Consider the following 19,837-nt stretch of genomic DNA (forward strand, 5'->3'; position numbering starts at 1 on the left):
AATTAGTAACACTATAACCAATGAATAATACAATTACAAAAATTATGGAATTATCCAGAATATCATGGAATTTGGCACATTTTGGAAGAAAAGTTAAAAGTAGGTCTGTATACCTACCATAACCAAATACTGAAATTAACATTAAAAACATTCATCATATCATCCATCTTCAGGACAGCATTTCAAAATAAGTATTTGTTTTAAGAAATTTAAACAAAGTAAAACCTGAAAAAACAAAGTGTAACTGTAAGCTTGTTTGTTACAAAAAAATCCAATGGTTAAAATTGAGTCAAAAACTGTAAGTGGAAAAATGTAATCCAGAAAATTTGAACAACAATTAAATTTGGGGGAAAAAACCCCTGAAGCATTTACGTAAAAAAAAAAAAAAAAAAACCATGATATAAGGAACTGCCTATTTTCATTTTGATATTACAACTTAAGTACCAAAAATGTTAAGGCATCATGTAGCTACATATTTATTTGACCGCCATCTTTACTGTATGCATATTTATAACAAAATGGAGCCTATAACACTACTGCCTCCTTTCAATTTCATTAAAAAATATTAAACATACCCTCTATTTTGCTGAATATCAGTTTTAATAATCAATAATGGCCATTATAAAAGTGTAACATACAATGTGTTTATACAATATAGGAAATAAAGGCAAGCAATAGGTCAAATGTGCAAAATCAGTGTACGTGGTTACATAAATTAATGTAATAACTTTAATAACGCATTTAATAACACATTACCTGAGAACAAGTCATAGATTTAAAAGACAGATAGAGACAAGATGAATTAAATATCACGTTTAACAATTATAGTGAGATGAGATACAGCGGTAGATCCATGATTAACTGTCCGGCGTGCACTGCTCTCACCTGGGGAGGTGTGCTCAAAGCACCTGCTGACTGCCTGGAGCTCAGATGCACGTATATGCTGCAGCGCATGCCAGAGTGCGTGTGTGGTCATGTAATAAGCGTTTTCAGTGGTGTATTGTGGACGAAGATCTTTTCAGAAACGCTAGATGAAACACTAGTGTGGACATGGATTGTTTTCATTCTAAAATGCCGATTTAAAACTAAATGCGTCAGTTTAAACGGGGCTTATCCTGTCTATTTACATAGACTTGAGACAGAGCCAACTGTGTTTACATTAATATCTCACCAAGCATTAAGAAGAAGAGCGTTTGCCTATTCATGTGTGCAGCTGCTCTGCAAAAACAGTTTTTAATTTATGATCAGCATGGTACAAAGTATCATTAATGTACACATTTAAGACTTACAAGTAGAAATTACCATAAAATACCACTCTGAGGATGTCAGATATACATCAAGGCAATTATGCTCAAGTTCAAGCCTACAAAAACAAGCCGGGACAAGCTATTTGTCATAATGTGATGTATGAACAGGCGATTATTCACGTGTAGATGCGCATTCATCTGGGTTGAGTGGGGAAATGGAGTGAAAGGGATGAGCCAGCCTTTTATTTAACACCAGCTGATGTCAAACATCTGTGCCTCCAACACTGATAATGAATGGATGGGTGGTGCAAATCTGTCCTCTGTACTGCCATTCTGAAGATCCGGAAAAGCATCTGCTCATTAGAGGCATATGAAGTTTGTCCAAAAGTGCAAAACTTGCATCATGCTTTGGATCACGGATGGCAGCAGGTGTCGGCTGTCTCTTTTATGCAATCGCGCTGACTCTGTTTTCTGCTCTCATTTAAGCAGAATACATTTAGAGGATTTTGGCATTGATTTGTTCAGCTCTGAAATGATGCAAAGCTTACACTGCCTCCTCGTCTTTTATTTCATTTGTGTTTAAAAAAAGCAGAGAAGAGATATTTGCATGGGGAAAAGCATTGAGGTATCAGCTTTAAGCCTGGAGCACGGCTTTTGGTGTGCATGAGCGCAAGGTCATCCGTTGATGCACTCGACTTATGCATGTCTTGAAAAAGTCTTTGATGTTCGTCATTAGAATGTAGAAGATGTAGCTGCTGTATCCTTCGGCAAATTTGTGTGTATGGTTTCTGCTGCTTTTATAAAGCTATAAGGCTTGATTTGCGTTTATAATGTCTAGATCCACCATAAGTACCTCAATGTTTCTAGACAAAAATCTCTTTGCATGCAAGGTTAACTTATTGCAAGGTTAGTTTACTAACCCTCAGGACATGTAAGATGCAAATGGCTTTTTTTTTCAGTCGAATATTAAAGTAAATTTTTAGCAGAATCCTTGGTCCTTTGGCAATTCATAAAATGCAAATCAATAGCTACCAAGACTAAAAAATAAAAACATTTGCACATACTCAGCAAATGGTCAGAAACCACAGCTAATAATTTTGTTTTGCTTTTATGTTTATTAACTTATTATAGATAACCTTCTTGAAGGTAAATAAAGTGGCCTACTTCTTGGATGACCTTGAACTTGGGAACTATCTGAGAGTTGCATAATCCCATATGTTTAAACCCTACAGCAAAAACACTATTCAATTCAATTCACCTTTATTTGTATAGCACTTTTAGAATGTAGATCGTGTCAAAGCAGCTTCACATAAAAGGTCATAGTAAATAGGAACAGTGTAGTTCAGTTTTTAGTGTTTAAGTTCAGTTCAGTTGAGCTCAGTTCAGTGTGGTTTAATAATCACTACTGAGAGTCCAAACACTGAAGAGCAAATCCAACGATGCGCAGCTCTACAGATCCCGAACCATGCAAGCTAGTGGTGACAGCGGAGAGGGAAAAAAACTGCACTAATTGGCGAAGTAAAGAAAAAAAACATTGAGAGAAACCAGACTCAGTTGGGCACGACCATTTTATTTCTCCGCTGGCCAAACGTCTTGTGCAGAGCTGCAGAGCTACACTAGATAATTGATTGTTTCTAGTAAATTTTGCAGTCACAAATTATGAAGCCTAATTCAAATACATAATAAATTCATTTTAATTTTTCATCCTAAAGTAGTTGAACTCTACTCTTGCTGAGTGGTTGTAATATTGATGCCAAGCTCGAAACTGAATGCTGATCCCAGTCAAAGGCAGACTGCTCTTAAAGCTTTTACAAAATCAAGGACATTGAAACTTACTCAGGAGTTAAAACAATAATACTGAGCCCTTTTGTCAATCATCTGTTTTTATAGCCCTTCCCTTTTTACCTATTCACACTCCAAACTGCAGAAGTGAGAATATCTAAGCTATTAAAATATAACTGATTATTACATTTGAAATATAATACTAATTCAATACAATTGAGTTGTTTGAGCTAGTGACCACCTTACTTATTCTGTGAGTGTAGTTATCATGAAAACAATGCATTCTTGTCCAGTATCATTGGTTAAGTATTATTTTTTCTGTGTCTGTAGGGGATGGAGGACATGGAAGAGCTCCAGGAGAAGCAGGAATTGCAGGCTCCAACCCAAACTGACAGAGATCCAAATAGTCCACTTACTGAAGATGATGAAGGTGTACTAGTGATCAAGGATGAAGATCAGCCTGTGCTCCATAATGCTTATGAGCATGCAAATGGGGGATTGTTGCCCTCGCTTCCACAGGATGGTGCGCAACTCAAATCAGAGGACTGTGATGCGTATCCTGTTGCTGCTGTGCCACTGCATCATAGTCATCCTCTTCCCAACTCTCACACCTCGGACCAATGGAAGCATGGGATATTGGTACCTCCCAGTGCCCTTGCAAATGTTGAACACTCTAGGCCAAAAGAGGGCCAAAACCAAGTGGTAATGGTGCTACCCACCCTACAACATAAACCAGTCACATCTCCAGAAATCCCACCTGAAAGAGTGGAACCCCTTAAAAAAGAAGAATCATGCTTTAATTTTAATCCCCTCCTCTACCCCAGAGGGAATCCTGGTATCATGTCCCCATTAGCTAAGAAGAAGATGCTTTCCCAAGTAAGTGGAACAGGACTGCTGAATAATTACCCATATGGACCTCCTCCTCCATTAGTCAGTAGGAGGTTATCCAGCAGTGGTACAGAAGGTTCATCTGCTGGACAACCGAGTTCCCAGGTTTCTTCCACTATAGAGACCAGCATGGTGATAAAACGACCGTCAGTGATCCAGCATGCTCAGAGTTTCAAGTCCAGGGGTAGTGAGGACAGGAGGTCTTCAACAGAGGGCTCTCAGAAAGATGGGTGTTGTGAGGGAGAACCAATGCATCATCCACAGACTACCCTAATAAAAGAGCCATACCTTAAGCGGATCGATCCCCATTCCAGCATGGAAAAATCAGCTGAGATGCCTCGCCCTGGCCAGGCTCCCAGCTTCCTGAGTGACTTTTATTCCTCACCACACTTACACAATCTCTGCCGACAAACCGAGCACCACCTGAGCAAGGAGCAGATAAGCAAGTATCTAAGTAGGGACGTTTTCACTCGGGACTCAGAGACTGCCCAGGGATTTCCCCAAAGCCAACATCCTGACAATATGGGCTTGAATTTCTCTGCCCGACTTAGTCAGAAAGAAAAGGGACCTCCTCCAGAAAGGGTGACCGAGGAGCAACCAACTGATCTGAGTCTCCCAAAATCCTCTCCTCTTAAACTGCCTCTTTCCACATCCACCCTGGGTGGCATTCCACATGCTGCAATTCAGCAGGACATTAAAAACTCTCCTCACTTTCAAGCGGGCAACAGTCAGAGCTCAAGTGTAGATTACCACCCAAGAGCTTGCCGTGTTCCTCCCATGACTGTCTCCACATCAAAAAAGGTAACAGAATCTCACTCAAAGGTTCTGGAGAAAACACCCAGTGGTAGAGGAGAAGAGTCGATGGGATTCAAGATTGATGAGATGGCGCGGCCTATTCTGAGCACCAAAAGCAGCCCACAGAACATCTGCACTGCAAGGCCACTCAAAAGGAACATTGAGGATTTGGAGAACGGACCATCGGAGAAGAAGATCCGGGCTGTGACGCCCTTGCACTGCTCAACACAAAGAGATGTCCCAGGGAAACCAAGGACACCGGAAGCTGACAGCGAGTCCGTGAAGCCAGCAGAACCCGCTCACGCAGTGCACATCAACAGTTACACTTCAGAGGGCCACAAGATCCCCTTGCACTCCCACCTGTTCCAAGGGCTGTATCCAGGGGCTTTTGTATCTCAGGTCCAGGACATGTGCGAAAGCTTGGGCTCCCATGTCACACCAAGTTACTCCCATCCACTGCAGTACTTGAAGAACCAGGCTGTTCTGTCACCACTCATGCCCCCCTTCGCCATTCATTCCTTAATGATGCAAAGACAATTCTTGGCCGCCAACCCAGCTCACATGTACAGGCACCAAGTGGGTACCTCATACGGGGACATTCTGCACCCTGGCCTCTACCCCATGTCGGCCCTTCACCCCCAACCAGCTTTCAGTCCCCCTCAACTCTCTTCAGTGCACCCCAGCACTAAACTTTCCTAGGTGAAGCAGTCTGGTATTTCCAAGCTGGATGCGCTTAACTCAAGACTTGATGCTCACCAGAAAATCCCATCAAGCATGGTCAACACTATGTATCCAACGAATAGCAGTGTTTTGTAGACGCTTTGACAAGGGAGCAGTTATTTCTGTTTTTACCTTCTTGCCACTAAAGTTTATGATTTGCACATTTCTTCGAACAGGGGCCAACTGGGCTAATTGTGTCTTGTTCTCACCGCACTGTTTGAAAGTGTCGGCTGTCATGTTTAAAATCATGTTGCCTTGGCACAGGTGCCCAAGTAGAGATGGGCATGATGTCCATGGGGACATCCAAAGGAAAGTCGAGTGACAAATCAGTGCAATGCAACAGTGCTATTTCAGTCCATTCTGAGAGCTCTTTTGTCTGAAACACTATGATACGATAATGCAAGAGCTGCCTGGGTAACTGTCGGACCTTTTCACATTACTCTTGACTGTACTTTTTTTGTTGTTGTTGTTGTTATTTTTATTATTTTTTAATGTAACAGTGTGGTAGTTTTCTATGTTTATTTTTTAATCCTACAAGGGTTAAGCAATGAGATATCACATTTGATAAAAACAGACCTGATTGCAGTTTGTTGTGCTACACGGTTACATGTAAATAAGACTAACTGAGCTTTCCTTGAAGGAATTTAAAACGTCAGTGATACAATGTGAAGTAGGCTTCACAAGCTTCTTTGACCACCACCACCGTCTGCTGGCCTCCGTTCAGCTCCTCTCACACCCGGCCAATCTCTCTCCTGTCTGCCAGAGCAATGTGGAATGTGTTTGTCAAATGTAGGACTGAGGTGCTTGTACATTACCTTCACAAATTGAACGCATTTTTGTATCATGTTCACTCGCTACTGTAAATTCTGACTGCTCTGAACTGAGGGGCTTGAGCGCTTTTTTTGGATGATGAGAGGATAAAAAACAGAACTACTTAAGAGTCAGAAAGTGAGTTTTGTATTTGCTGGTGTTCACTTGTGATCGCTTACTCAGAGGACTTTTTATCAGGACATACAACTGAAATGTAAAACTACATTTGGGGAAAAACACATTTTTTGAGCACTTAGTTAAGCACACAGGCTTTTCCATCAGTTTATGTTTAAGGTTAGCTACCAGTTATAATTTGTTTTAGATATTGTTTGAATTTTAGGTCTGTAAGTGCTGGCAGCAGTTAAATTCGCGTCTGTATTAAATGAAGTGTAACACTTTTCCAGAAAAGACTTTTTCATTTTAAAAAAGCATGATTTCTTTGCACAAAAGATATTGGAAAAGTACCAAGACAATTTGAAAAGCAACACAGTACTCCTAGGGGTAATCAATTATATTTTTCTTTTTTGTTTTCTTTTCTTTTTTATGTATTAGTAGTAGAAACTAAAATTCAAGAAATGTATTTACTCCAATGGTGTTTGGAGTAGCACTCAAGGTTGCTATGTAACATTTTGTAATGAGTAATAAACAGTTTTATAACTTAAAACAATGCACGCATGTTTTCACAGTATTTGCAAATGCACTGTACTTTTCAGAAATGAAATACTAATCACCTTATAGGGGTGGTTCCAAAATGGAACTATATCATTTCAGTAATCAACTGGTATTATTATTATGGGAGGAAGCATTGTGCCCAATCTTGGAAATATCTCATTTTGTGCCACCTTGGGGTTTCATTGTATTTTAAAGGGGTGGTCCACTATGTTTTTGTGTAATGTAGCTGGGTGAACTAAAACAACATTAGTGAGATCACAAATGCTTCAAGTTACACGCATTCACTACGCGCATGCACTCTGTGTAGAGAAAGGGCGTGGCCAGAGGTGCTGTAATGTTATAGCAGAGAAAGCTTAAAATGGCATTCAAACGCTGCTATTTAGTTTAAAAAAGTAATTAAGTAATTTAATTACTTGACTTAGTACTACTTAAAACCCCTCAAACGCATTGACAATAGAAATTAAACTATTTTAATTCTAAAAATTTGAGTCAAACATGACCTTTCAATTTATTTATTTTTTAATAACATTAAAAAAAATTTTATCAATAAATGTTAACATTAAATAAATCAATACAAACTATTTAAAAATCAATAACAGCATTTTTTATATGTAACATTTAATTATTATTGCATTTGTTAAACAAATCTAACATTCTTTAGTTAAAAAATCTGGTTATTATACAAAATATCTAAATAACAACATACCTTAAATTTTCTTGAACTAATTTCCCACTTAAATTTTTTTTTTTTGAGTGAGCATGTCCAATCGTCTTGATAAATGTGACCTCCTTTACTTGAAAATTGAATTAAATGCACAATACAATCACGTTGCTTCCCTGAATTGATTTAAAACGAACTGCTGAATTTATGTATAGTATAAGGCAACTTTATTCATTCATTAATTTTCCTTTGGCTTAGTCCCTTATTTATCAGGGGCTGCCACAGTGGAATGAACTGCCAACTATTCCAGCATATGCCTTTACAGCCACAACCCAGCCGCAACCCAGTACACTCTCATATTCACACGTACACTACGGCAAATTTAGTTCATCCAATTCACCTATACCGCATGTCTTTGGACTGTGGGGGAGACCAGAGCACCCGGAGGAAACCCATGCTAACACAGGGAGAACATGCAAACTCCACACAGAAATGCCAACTGGTCCAGGCGGGACTCAAACCAGCAACCTTCTTGCTGTGAGGTGACAGTGCTAACCACTGAGCCACCGTGACACCCCACAAGTACAATATAAGTAGCTATAATTAAAAGACCTAAAAATGATCCCTTATTTAACTTAGGAAAAGTAATTTAATTACAGTAACTAATTACTTTGTATCTTATTACACCTACTGTAGCACTGGTAGGGAAGTGGACATCCACAGGAACTGTAAATCCTAAATTATAATCTGTAACAATCTTCTAATGTACTCTTTATTCTATGTTCAAATTACATTTAGATTACTTTTGAAAGTAATTTAGTAATTTATGTTTATACATATTTATTAACAAAAGCACTGGGCTAAAGTTTATCCTAAGAGCAGCCATGCAGAAACTCTTGCTTTGGTACAGTACTCAGGCTCACATTGAAAGGCACTGCAGTAGGACACATCTGCTCTAGTTTACCCTGTTCATTATAATTGTAATGAGCGCTGGGAATTTTGCGGCCCCGTAATTAGACTGTTTGTCAAGAGCACTTAAAGTGTCTCTTTCAGTGTAAGATTGTCACAGCCAGCTGCGCTTTGGAGGTCAGAGTTCAAACTTGACTGTTCAGACTTCAGAAATCTGGCCTAAATCTTTTAGCTGCTGCAGGAATGCAGTTTCGCCTTCTTGCTGGAAGGTCAAACCATGGTCCATTTAAAGCCACCGTGTTTTACCACATGGTGTGTATATATAGCATGTGATGTTTAATATAGCAGCAGTTGACCAAATTATCCTGTGTATAGTTAACTTTACTCTGAAGCGTTTTAATAGATTCCACTATCACAGTTTACTTGTCCCACAGCTAGGTTTTGCTTACAAAAGAGCCATGGTCTTAAGCAATGTCAAGTTGACCATGGCACAGCAAAACCTTTTGTAGCATTTGCAACATTTATTAATGGATATTATAGGAAAGCAAGCTCACCATAAAACAACTGCACTTCATTAAAAGTGCTGTCTGTAAGTTTGACACCCAGTGGTTCAACTAGGTATTGCACTCCTGGTTCAAAACACACAGAAGTGCAGGCTGCCAGATTGACGACACCAACAGGAGTGTGCCTGACTGTTGAGCCTAAAGGCTGATTTAAACCATGTTCTAAATAAAAGCAATGGCACATGATAGAAGGAATATTTTCCACATTAAAAAGGATTTTTGTTATAACCAACACCTGAAAAAAATTATATTTTAGATACGGCTTCTATTTCTAAGCAAAGGAACACTATGACAATGATCACCTCAGGTATACCTCATGTGCTTTATTTAGTTTTAAATGCTAAAAATGTGAGTTTGAATGCCATTTTACATGACATTTATTGCCATGCTACTGAAAGCAGAAGCAGATGATTCACCTCAGATCTTAAATATAAAATAAACCATTTGAAATGGAACTTTAGAACTGTGACACAGACCAACACATATCAGTGATTCAGCATCTACATTTAATAATGTTAAAGAGGTTTAATATGTATTAATTATATTATAATCCTTACCATTTTTGTTGGAGTGCAGTGAGTGCACTATTCTGTGCTTCTGAATGGCTGTATTTAAATTTCTGAGGTGTTTCGTCTGGTGCAAACAGCCAAATAGCTCATCACTGCAAATGTAGCATGTCGTTAGGACACGGGGTTACAATGTAACCTGCTCACCAAATGTTTACGTTTATAATATTTATATTATATGCTAATTAATAACCTCATGTGGAACTCTGAATCTGAATCTCATTTCGGCGGCTGCAACTGTCCACCAGAGGTCGCATTTCGATACTTGAAGAGCCTTCATGACTAAATAAATGAAATATGCAGTTTTAAACCAAGGCAACCCTGGGTGCCGAAATATAATTGACTAAAGTGGCATTGGGCAGTTGACGCTAGTGGTGTAGTGGTTAGTGCGTCGACTCATGTACTCCGGTGCTCACAGCGACCAGAGTTCGATTCCCGCCTCGTGGTCCTATGCCAATCCTTCCCCTCCCTCTGCTCCCACACTTTCCTGTCAATACTCTCTACTGTCTTATGGTGAAGGTAAAAGGTGAAAACACCGAAAAAATAATTATAAAAAATAAAAATAAAAAAAGTGGCATTGGGCGGGTTAAAGAGACCAAAACAAAGAGAGCTGTTCCGGCACGTAACGCACACTTCAAAGCAGAATATCTGACTTCAACATTGTTTTTCACATAAACAAAAATGTTCCCTTAGCATGTTACGAAAATATCTGCAAACATATTATGGTATTTTTATGCTTTAGAAGAGTCAAAAACTAACATACAGCACCTTTAAGATATAAAATGCACGTTAAACATTTTCCAAGCTTTTAAAACCCACTCTAGTGGTTGAATTAAATATACAGTAAACAAGGCAAGAACATAATTACAGACTGCTGAATGAAAGTTTGGCTTTGAGTCCAGAAAAACTCCTCAACACCATTTTTAATCTAAATTATAATAGTCATGAGTGTGTCCTGCTTCTGACACATAGCGTTATTTGTTTGACCAATTTCCGTTTGGGAATGTAATTTAGAATTTGGTTTGGGAACTAAAAAAAAGTCTGATTAAAAGACCAGCGCTGGTCCCCACAGACCTAAACCACCACGTGAGGCAAAATGCCATCAAGTGTTTCTCAAACTCATTCAGACACAATCGGCTGTTGACTCAGAAGGAAAGGGCATCTGACGCCATCTCTGCTTCCTGCCTTTGAATGTTTCTGTGATTAAAATACACATTTGGTGCAAAATGTGGAAAGGCTTTGCTGCACCACAAATTGTTTCCACACTGGAGCATTTACATTTATACACAAACATCCTATTGAACTGCAAATAGCGTACATTTATTTTTGATTGTGTATTTGCAGCCAACCTCATTAAAAAAACTTGAATTTTGTCCAATTACATTGTTCAAGTTTATGGTTATTGTTACACCAAATAATGTACTCCAGATGCCTTATAAAATCTTTAGAAATACTTGATTAAATTAAATCAGAGCGAGTGTTCACAATATGAAATCTGCTCCAACTCCAACAAACCATTTCATTGGCAGTTTAAAAGGGCCTAAAACAGAACCTTGGGTAAAATTCCGTGTTTTTTAATCAAGTTGTTAGAGTGGTTGATTTCAGCATTGGTAACCTTAGTCCACACAACTGGAATTGGCCGTATAAAAGGGCCTAAAACAGAAACTTGGATAACCTCGCAAGCAGATTTTCTTCCTAATGAAGCAAATCTTTACAAAGATTGTAAACATAAAAGAAAACTAAAATTTCAAATCTAAATTAGTTTTTAGAACTATAGACTGTAGTATTGGTAACCTCAGTCCATACAACTGAAATATTAAACTCCAGCAAACTATTTTATTGGGAGTAAAAAGGGCCTAAAACAGAGCCCCGGGTAACCTCATAAGTAGGTCTTTCATTCTAACAAGAACAAAATCATTTCAAACATTACAAAAAAATAAATAAATAAATAAATAAATAAATCAAGTTGTTAGAGTGGTTGACATTAGTATTGGTAGCCTTAGTCCACACAACTAGAATTGACAGTATAAAATAGCCTAAAACAGAACTTTGGGTAACCTCGTAAGCAGATTTTTCTTCCTAATGAAGCAAATCTTTTCAAGGATTGTATAAATAAAAGAAAAAACAATCCCATATCTAAATTAGTTGTTAGAGCGATAGATTAATATTACAGTCTATCGCTCTAACAACTAATTTAGATTGGGGATTGTTTGTAACCTCAGTCCACACAACTGAAATATTAAAATCCATTTCATTGGAAGTGTAAAAGGGTCTAAAACAGAACCTTGGGAAACCTCAGAAGCAGATTTTCAATCTTAACGTGAAGCAAATCTTTTCAAATATTGCAAAAATAAAAGAGAAAAAATCCCAAATTAAAAAGCACCTACGCTTTTTAATCAAGTTGTTAGAGTAGTTGAGTGTAGTATTGGTAACCATAGTCCAGACAACAGGAATTGGCAGTATAAAAGGGCCTAAAACAGAACCTTGGGTATCCTCATAAGCAGATTTTCCATCCTAACCCGTGGCAATCTTTTCAAAGATTGCAAAAATTAAAGAAAAATATCTCAATTGGGAACGAGGTGCTTTTTAATTAAGTTTTTAGAGCGATAGACTGTAGTATTGGTAACCTCACTTCACACAACTGAAATATTAAACTTCAACAAACCATTTTTGGGAAGTATTAAAAGGGACTAAAACAGAACCTTGGGTAACCCCATAAACAGATTTTCCATCCTAACATGACACAAATCTTTTCAAGACCATAAAAAAAATCAAATAAAAAATAAATGCAAATTAGGTGCTTTTTGGTTGACTGTAGTATTGGTAACCCAGTAGGGTTGTCACGATACTGGAGTTCGGTACCAATTGGTACTGAAATTTTTAAAAAGTTTATTTCCCGCAAACATTTAAGCATGTTCTCAAACACAGCTGATTTCCCGCTGTGTTCATATGCTCAACAGAAATTACTGTAATTGGCTGTGAAGGTCATTAGTTTACCTTTTAAAAGGTACCACCCCAGTGACAGCTCTCATACCTATATTTTTGAGAGTGTAAAAAGCAGCTCTGCAACATACACTTAAAAAATAATCTATATGGGTTGAAACTATTTATATGGGTTGAATTTAAACAAATTAAATTTAGTTATGTTAAACTTAATTTGTTTGTTTTTAAATTTAGCCCAAATAAATTGGTTTACAACCACTTAACGTAAAACATTTTAGTAAACCCTAGCATTCATCTTTGAATATTTTTTTCAGTGTAGCAAAACTACAATTATATAGGCTAATAACTGCCGTTATTAGTACAAAAATAATAAATCACTAGACTCTTTTTATGGATAGTTGTGGTAAGCTGTATAAATAAATTAATAAATAATGGAGCAAAAACATCCATTTAAACAAAATAAATCATTTATAAAACATGGGTATAAAACTCCTGTACATAGAGTACATGCACATAAATGAAAAATAAATGACTTGTGCATGGTCAAACTCACCATTAAAAACATCAAATGCCTGGAGAGAGAGTGTGTACAGTAGAATGTCAAACACGACTGCTCAGCTTGCGGCATATGTTCTGCAGCGCCACAGAGAAGCACTGAGCTTGACCAGAGCGCCACCTGCCTGTCAAAACAGGCACAGTGCAAAAAAAATGCTTTCTTTATTTTGAGTTTGTCTTGTTTATAGAAAAATAAAATATATGGTGTTTTTTCAGTAATAATTAGTAAAAAATAAGTTTGTTTTTCCTTACAACAAGCAAAAACAATCGGCCAATGGGGTAAGCAAAATAATCTAATTTCGCTTTGAAATGAGATTAGTTTTCTTAACCCGCTGGCAGATTATTTAGCTTGTTTTTAAATCAATGTGTTTGCAGATTTTTACATAATTATTAATATATTTAATAGCAATTTCTGAGTAAAAAAAATTGGCAGTTCTTTCCTATGTGGCGACCTCTGAAATACAGACCGAAGGAAAATAAATAAATGAATAAAAGAATAAATGAGTGAAAATAGAAAAAGATATTTTTTGGTATACACTAATACTTAAACCAACCCAGCAGGCACACAATGTCATATGATGTTGATATTTAGTCATAGCTGTCAACATTGGGATGTCAAAATAAGGGATTAAAGTTTATCCTATTAAAATGATTAGTTATTATGAAGAAATTGAATCAAGTCATCACATGTCCTTAACCTTTCTTTCACTGTATAATTAAAAAATTCTGATTAAAAAGCAGCGAATGAAACTCTCATTTAGATTTTTCATTTGATTACATTAAATAATAGAGATGTCACTTTAAAAAAAAAGCAGAGACCTATTATGTAAGCATTCGATTGCTTTCCTGTTTATGCTCATTTAGGACAAAATTTGTTGTGTTTAAAATAAAACCCACCAAGATCTACATGTTTAGATGTTATTATTGTTATTATTATTATTATTATTATTATTATTATTATTATGTGTATATGTCTGTTCAAACATGCACCCAAAACCCAGAGTGTCCACTTTCGCTCTACTTCAAATGACATGTAATGTTACAGAATCCATCTGGAAAACAGCATATATGTTTCAGTATGTCACGCACCGCTACATAAACTGACTGATTTGAGGATTGCATAGGAGGGGCAACAGTGCCTGTAATGGAAAGGAAGGGAATCCCGCCATTTTTATATTTATTTCAAAGTGTTTTCATGCCTAAATAAAATAAAAGCACAGAACAGATTCACATTTAAAAGCAAGGGGCATCCTCTGGTGGTTCGGCGGTGTGGGTCGCTTTTTAGAGAGGATCAGCTCTTTGATGCTTACTGTTTCCTTCATAGAAAGATTAAAAATATGGGAGAAATACAGGAAAATACCTTTATGGGATGATACGGATTTTACATTTGTAAAATAAGGGAGAATCTCGGGGAAAACGGGAGGGTTGACAGGTATGTCTTTATTTCTATTTTAGTTGCGACATCATAACCAAAATTTTACGTCAATATGCTGTCTAATACCGACGTCATCTGGCTTTAATATTTAGTTTTTAGGCTGTAGAATTAACTAACTAAAATTCAACATCATTTTAACGTCATTATATGACATTCATACAACATTAATGTTCTTTGGTTGGTTTTATCTTGTGTAATTCCCTAACTAAAAATGAACGTCACTTTACAATAATATTGTGATGTCCATATAATGTCAAAATTCTAAGTTAGCCTGACGTTGGAGTCCAACATCAATTTTACGTCTGTGTGATGTTCAGTGGCTGCTGGGAGGACTATTTATTAAAGAAATGTGCTTGCTGAATAACAACTACTTAAATTGAAAAATAAATTATACAAAATCACTGTTTCTTAGCTGATTTCATTTCACTAGCCATCGAATGCCTAGCCTTTTGTACAAATCCTAAGGCTGTCAGACAAATCAGTGTGATTCCAATGGCACAAGACTTAAATTTATGCTTTATCAGTGTTTAACCAGCCCGAAGGATAATAACACAAGTTTATCGTGCCCTGATGGCACAGCTGTTTATTTGAGCTCAAACCTTTAGCAGCTGTGTTCTGCTAATCTGCTGGCCTTTGCATTATACAGTCAACTATTTATCTGTTCTTCCTACTACAATACACTGCTTCACCTTGGCTTCTTAAACCCGTAAATCACAGATCTGTAATGTATGGCTTTGTTAGGAGCTTTGTTTATGAATGTCAAGAAATATTGGGTAATCGATTTCTAACTTTGTCAAACCAACAGAAAATAAAGTTTATTTATTTATTTTTTCTTTGGCTTTCTTTATTCATCAGGGGTCGCCACAGTGGAATGAACCGACAACTTATCCAGCATATGATCTACACAGCAGATGCCCTTCCATCTGCAACACAGTACTGGGAAACACCCATTCACATACACTATGGCCAATTCAGCTTACTCAATTCACCTATACTGCATGTCTTGCGTGACTGTGGGAGAAACCAGAGCACCCGGAGGAAACCCACGCAAACACGGGAGAACATGCAAATTCCACACAGAAATGCAAACTGACCCAGCTGGGACTAGAAGCAGCGATCGTCTTGCTGTGTGGCAAAACCAGAGCCACCGTGTCACCCCAGAAAATGAAATTATAAAGGTTTATTTAAATCAAGAGCTATAACAATATTAGCATCCACACCAACATATTATAACATTGTTTATAACAAGCAGACATTGTTATTTTGTTGTCTGCCATTTTGAATTATGCAGCTTGGCTGTCAATGTTTTATTATTCAACTGGGGATGAAAAAATTCATCTTGTTCCAAAGGTAATAGCAGATGTGTCTCATCTTTGCCATTTTCATTGTAGTTGTGTATTAAATTTAACTATTTTGTTAAATTTATAATGTTTTTTATCTATATCTTTGTAGAGATTGTAGTTATCAGTCTTCTAATGGACTGACCACTATAAGAACCATAGAAGATACTGATTTTTATGTATTACGGTCATAAAGTAAAATATTGTGTGTATTGGAAATGGAACAGGATGGCATTTGTACAAAAAGGAAATGTAAAAGGCGTCTAAACCAAACCTTGGGTAACCTTGTGTAGTTTATTGGTGTCTAGGAAGAAATTTCCAGTGTTAAAAGACAAATATATTATTTAACTGGGCATTAACACTGTCGGTTTCTTTATTTTATTTATCTTTATTTTAGAGATTACGTTTAAAGATAAAAGGAAAAGTAACAACATTACAATCAGCATTTTCTCCAATCGTTATTGAATCACATTCCTTATAATTACTGCTACATTTTAGAGCAATTTCTGAATCAATTTTCCCCAGGCCATTTCTGATAATCATCATATAAGGCTTAAGCCTGATACATTCATTCATTCATTCATTCATTCATTTTCTTTTCGGCTTAGTCCCTTTATTAATCCGGGGTCGCCACAGCGGAATGAGCCCGCCAACTTATCCAGCACATGTTTTTACGCAGCGGATGCCCTTCCAGCCACAACCCATCTCTGGGAAACATCCACACACACCCATACTCTACGGACAATTTAGCCTACCCAATTCACCTGTACAGTATGTATGTCTTTAGACTGTGGGGGAAACCGGGAAACCCACGCGAATGCAGAGAGAACATGCAAACTCCACACAGAAACACCAACTGAACCAGCCGAGGCTCGAACCAGCGACCTTCTTGCTATGAGGCGACAGCACTACCTACTGCCCCACTGCATCGCCAAGCCTGATACACTTATAGCTAAAACAAAGCTATTTATTAAAGAAATGCTGTTCTTGTAGTGAACTGGCCATGCTGACATTTCAAAGAAAGATACAGCATATATTAGCCTTTATGTAATGTTGTGAAATATTATGTGTATAGGAAAAAGTACATAATTGGTTGTGTATACAAGGAATAGGTAAAAGGCCCTAAAACAGAAACTTGGGTTACCACAGCATAAATAAGTACATCACCTTATGAAAATGAATATTTGTATCAATTTCATAGTTAATATAGATAACATATGGTGCGTTTAAACAAAAATGTTTTTAAACAGTTACTATCCATTAACATGAGTGTGGTTACCTTAATTCTTTGGGAATAGAAAGATAATACGTTTTCTTTATTAACAAACAAAGAAAAATGTAATTTTATGGTTCTCTTAATTTTGCAGTGCACCTAAATCCTAAATTATTTTGTTAGATTAGTGGCAGATTTGGCTTTTAACTGACTAATGTAATGTAGATACAATATATACAAATATAAAATTGAACATGTCACCATTTTTCTCAGAAAACATATTTCTAAAGTTGCTGTTGACTTGAAATTTTCACTGGATGTTGATAGCAATCAAAGAAATCCATATGTGCAAGGAAAACAAATCTAATTAGTTTACAAATGAAGTTATCTGTAATAAAATGAAATGATGCAGGGAAAAAGTATTGAACACATGAAGAAAGGGAGGTGTAAAAGTCAGTGAAAGCCCAGACAGCAGCTGAAATCTCTCAGTAGTTTTTCAGCAACCCTCTGCCCTTCGTCATTGTAAATGAATATTCGCTACTTCAGTCCAACATCTACATTGGCAGGATGATAAAGATGATACCAGGGTGGAAATTTCAGCAAGACAATGATGCAAAACACAGCCAAGGAAACTCACAAATGCTTTCAGAGAAAGAAAATCAAGCTGTAGAATGGCCTAACCAAGTTGAATCGAGTTGAATCTAATAGAAAATACAAATTAAAGCTCAGATTTCATGGACGAGACCCACAGAACCATCAGGATTTTTACACTGTAGAAAAAAACTCACACCTGAGTAATGTGACTTTATTCTCCATATGAGGCGTCTTTAAGCTGCCATCAATTAAAAAGCCTTTTATATAAAGTATTAAAATCCATTTCAGTAGTTCAGTACTTTCTTCTGGTGTCATTTCATTATTGTTATATTCATTGTTTTATTTATATATTTGTAATAATTGGGTTTTTACCAAAATCTGGTTCAATTCTATGTCAAAAGCTCCTTTAGAAATATTATTCCCCCCAAAAAGCATGATGCATCAAATACTTATTTTCCCCACTGTATTACTGCATAGCATCCCATAGAAAGTTTAAGTTGAAAAGAGAGATCTGTAATGGGTGTACGCATTTATGATGAGCACTATGGGTAAAAATTATCCAGTCAACTGGGCACAAACAATTTCATTTCCTTTCTCAAAAACATCTTACTCTGTGCCACATGTTGTTATTAAAAGTTTGTTTTTGTCTACACTGAACATGTTCTCCTAGCATTATTAAATCATATTACCAACTAGTGTTGGGGCAGCTTCTGAAACACTTGGTTTGGCTTTTAAAAGAATCTAATCATGAATCCGTTCGAGTTCTCCAAACATTGACTCAGATCGACCACAGGAAAACCACAAGTCCAAAAGTCACCAAGGGAAAAAATAACATTTTTGTCAACGCTCGTGTATTTTGCACAAAAAGCAGATTAATGCTTTAATCGAGGTTTGGAGGACACATTTAAATGTTCTCCTTTTCAAATCCTCTGATTTTAATACAATTTGTGATAGGGCTGTGTGATTAATCAAAACCGGATTGCAGGGGATGATGGCGTCTGCTGCTTCAGTAACATTAATAGACAAATTAATATTAAAAAAAAAAACATTAAGTTGGTAATAAGGGAATATTTTGGTTTCAAAGTCTCTGTTTCTGTCCCAGAATTGTTGCCACAGCATAAGGAAATACAACAACCACCACCTAAAAAAGCACCACAGGTGGCTATTTGAAGAGCGTCTTGCTAAAAAGTCAACTGAAAGTATTGCCAGAGACGCTCAATCTAGTAGCAAGCAACAGCAAAGTACAATTTCAAAGTGTTTTTGCGGCACCATATGAAAAAGGAGTTAACTAACGCCATAACTCACTACCTCGCTAAAGACAAGGTGTCTTTTAATACAGTGACCAAAGAGGGATTTAAAAACCTCATCCAAATGCTGGATAGAAGATATTCACTTCTGCCTCACACATATTTTTGCGATTTGGCAGTAATACAGCTGTACGTTGAATGTCGTGATATAATGTGTAGCACTTGTGATAATTATTTTGTTTTTAGACAATATAAGCTACAGAAAGCCATGTTAGTTTGCTGAGTGTTCTGTATTTTCATAATTATTTTGTTTTTGCTTGTATAATAAGCTACACTATCTCCCTAATTTGATGTACGGTCATTTTATTTGTGTTTACTGCTGTCTCTAAAGAAAAATGAGTGTTTGATTTCTGAATATTTTAAAACAAATTTGAATAAATGTTGAAGTTAATATCTTTTCAGTTCCTTTTTTTAACTAACACTCACTGCATTTTAGCAGTAAGAAGCTACAACAAAGATTATTGAGCTAAAGCTTGACTACAAAATTTTAAATCGCAAGTCTAATCAAAAATCGCAAGATCTGTCCAAAAAAAAATAAATAAATTCGCAATTAGATATTTTCCTCAAATCGCACAGCCCTACTTTGTGATTTGTTTTCGAAATATGACTCGTAATAGCTTGCTTCACAGAATAATCAAGCCCAATGAGGCCTGTTTTAATATGAACCCTCATCCATAATCAGGTCCTTCAAGGAATTATTTTGACATGTTTTGATTATAATCCTATTAGATTAGTGATACATGATTGCTCTCAATTTCCTATATTTATTAAGAATGTGTAATGTTAACACAACAGTAGTTAATCATCAGAATTATTGATGACATTCAGCAGAGTCAG

The 19,837-nt window shown here is 36.6% G+C and overlaps 1 protein-coding gene across 1 annotated transcript in view; it reads left to right on the top strand.

Moving 5' to 3' along the window:
* arid5b (AT-rich interaction domain 5B) overlaps positions 1 to 6,903 on the top strand; it is a 312,866-nt gene extending 305,963 nt beyond the window's left edge. Inside the window, exon 8 of the mRNA XM_056468951.1 lies at positions 3,360 to 6,903. Coding sequence (XP_056324926.1) covers positions 3,360 to 5,411 — 2,052 coding nt within the window. The 3' untranslated portion in view covers positions 5,412 to 6,903. The remainder of the gene's footprint in view (positions 1 to 3,359) is intronic.
* Positions 6,904 to 19,837: the final 12,934 nt, after the last annotated feature.

The sequence above is a fragment of the Danio aesculapii genome, chromosome 12 (genome assembly GCF_903798145.1).
Source record: "Danio aesculapii chromosome 12, fDanAes4.1, whole genome shotgun sequence".
NCBI lineage: Eukaryota > Metazoa > Chordata > Actinopteri > Cypriniformes > Danionidae > Danio > Danio aesculapii.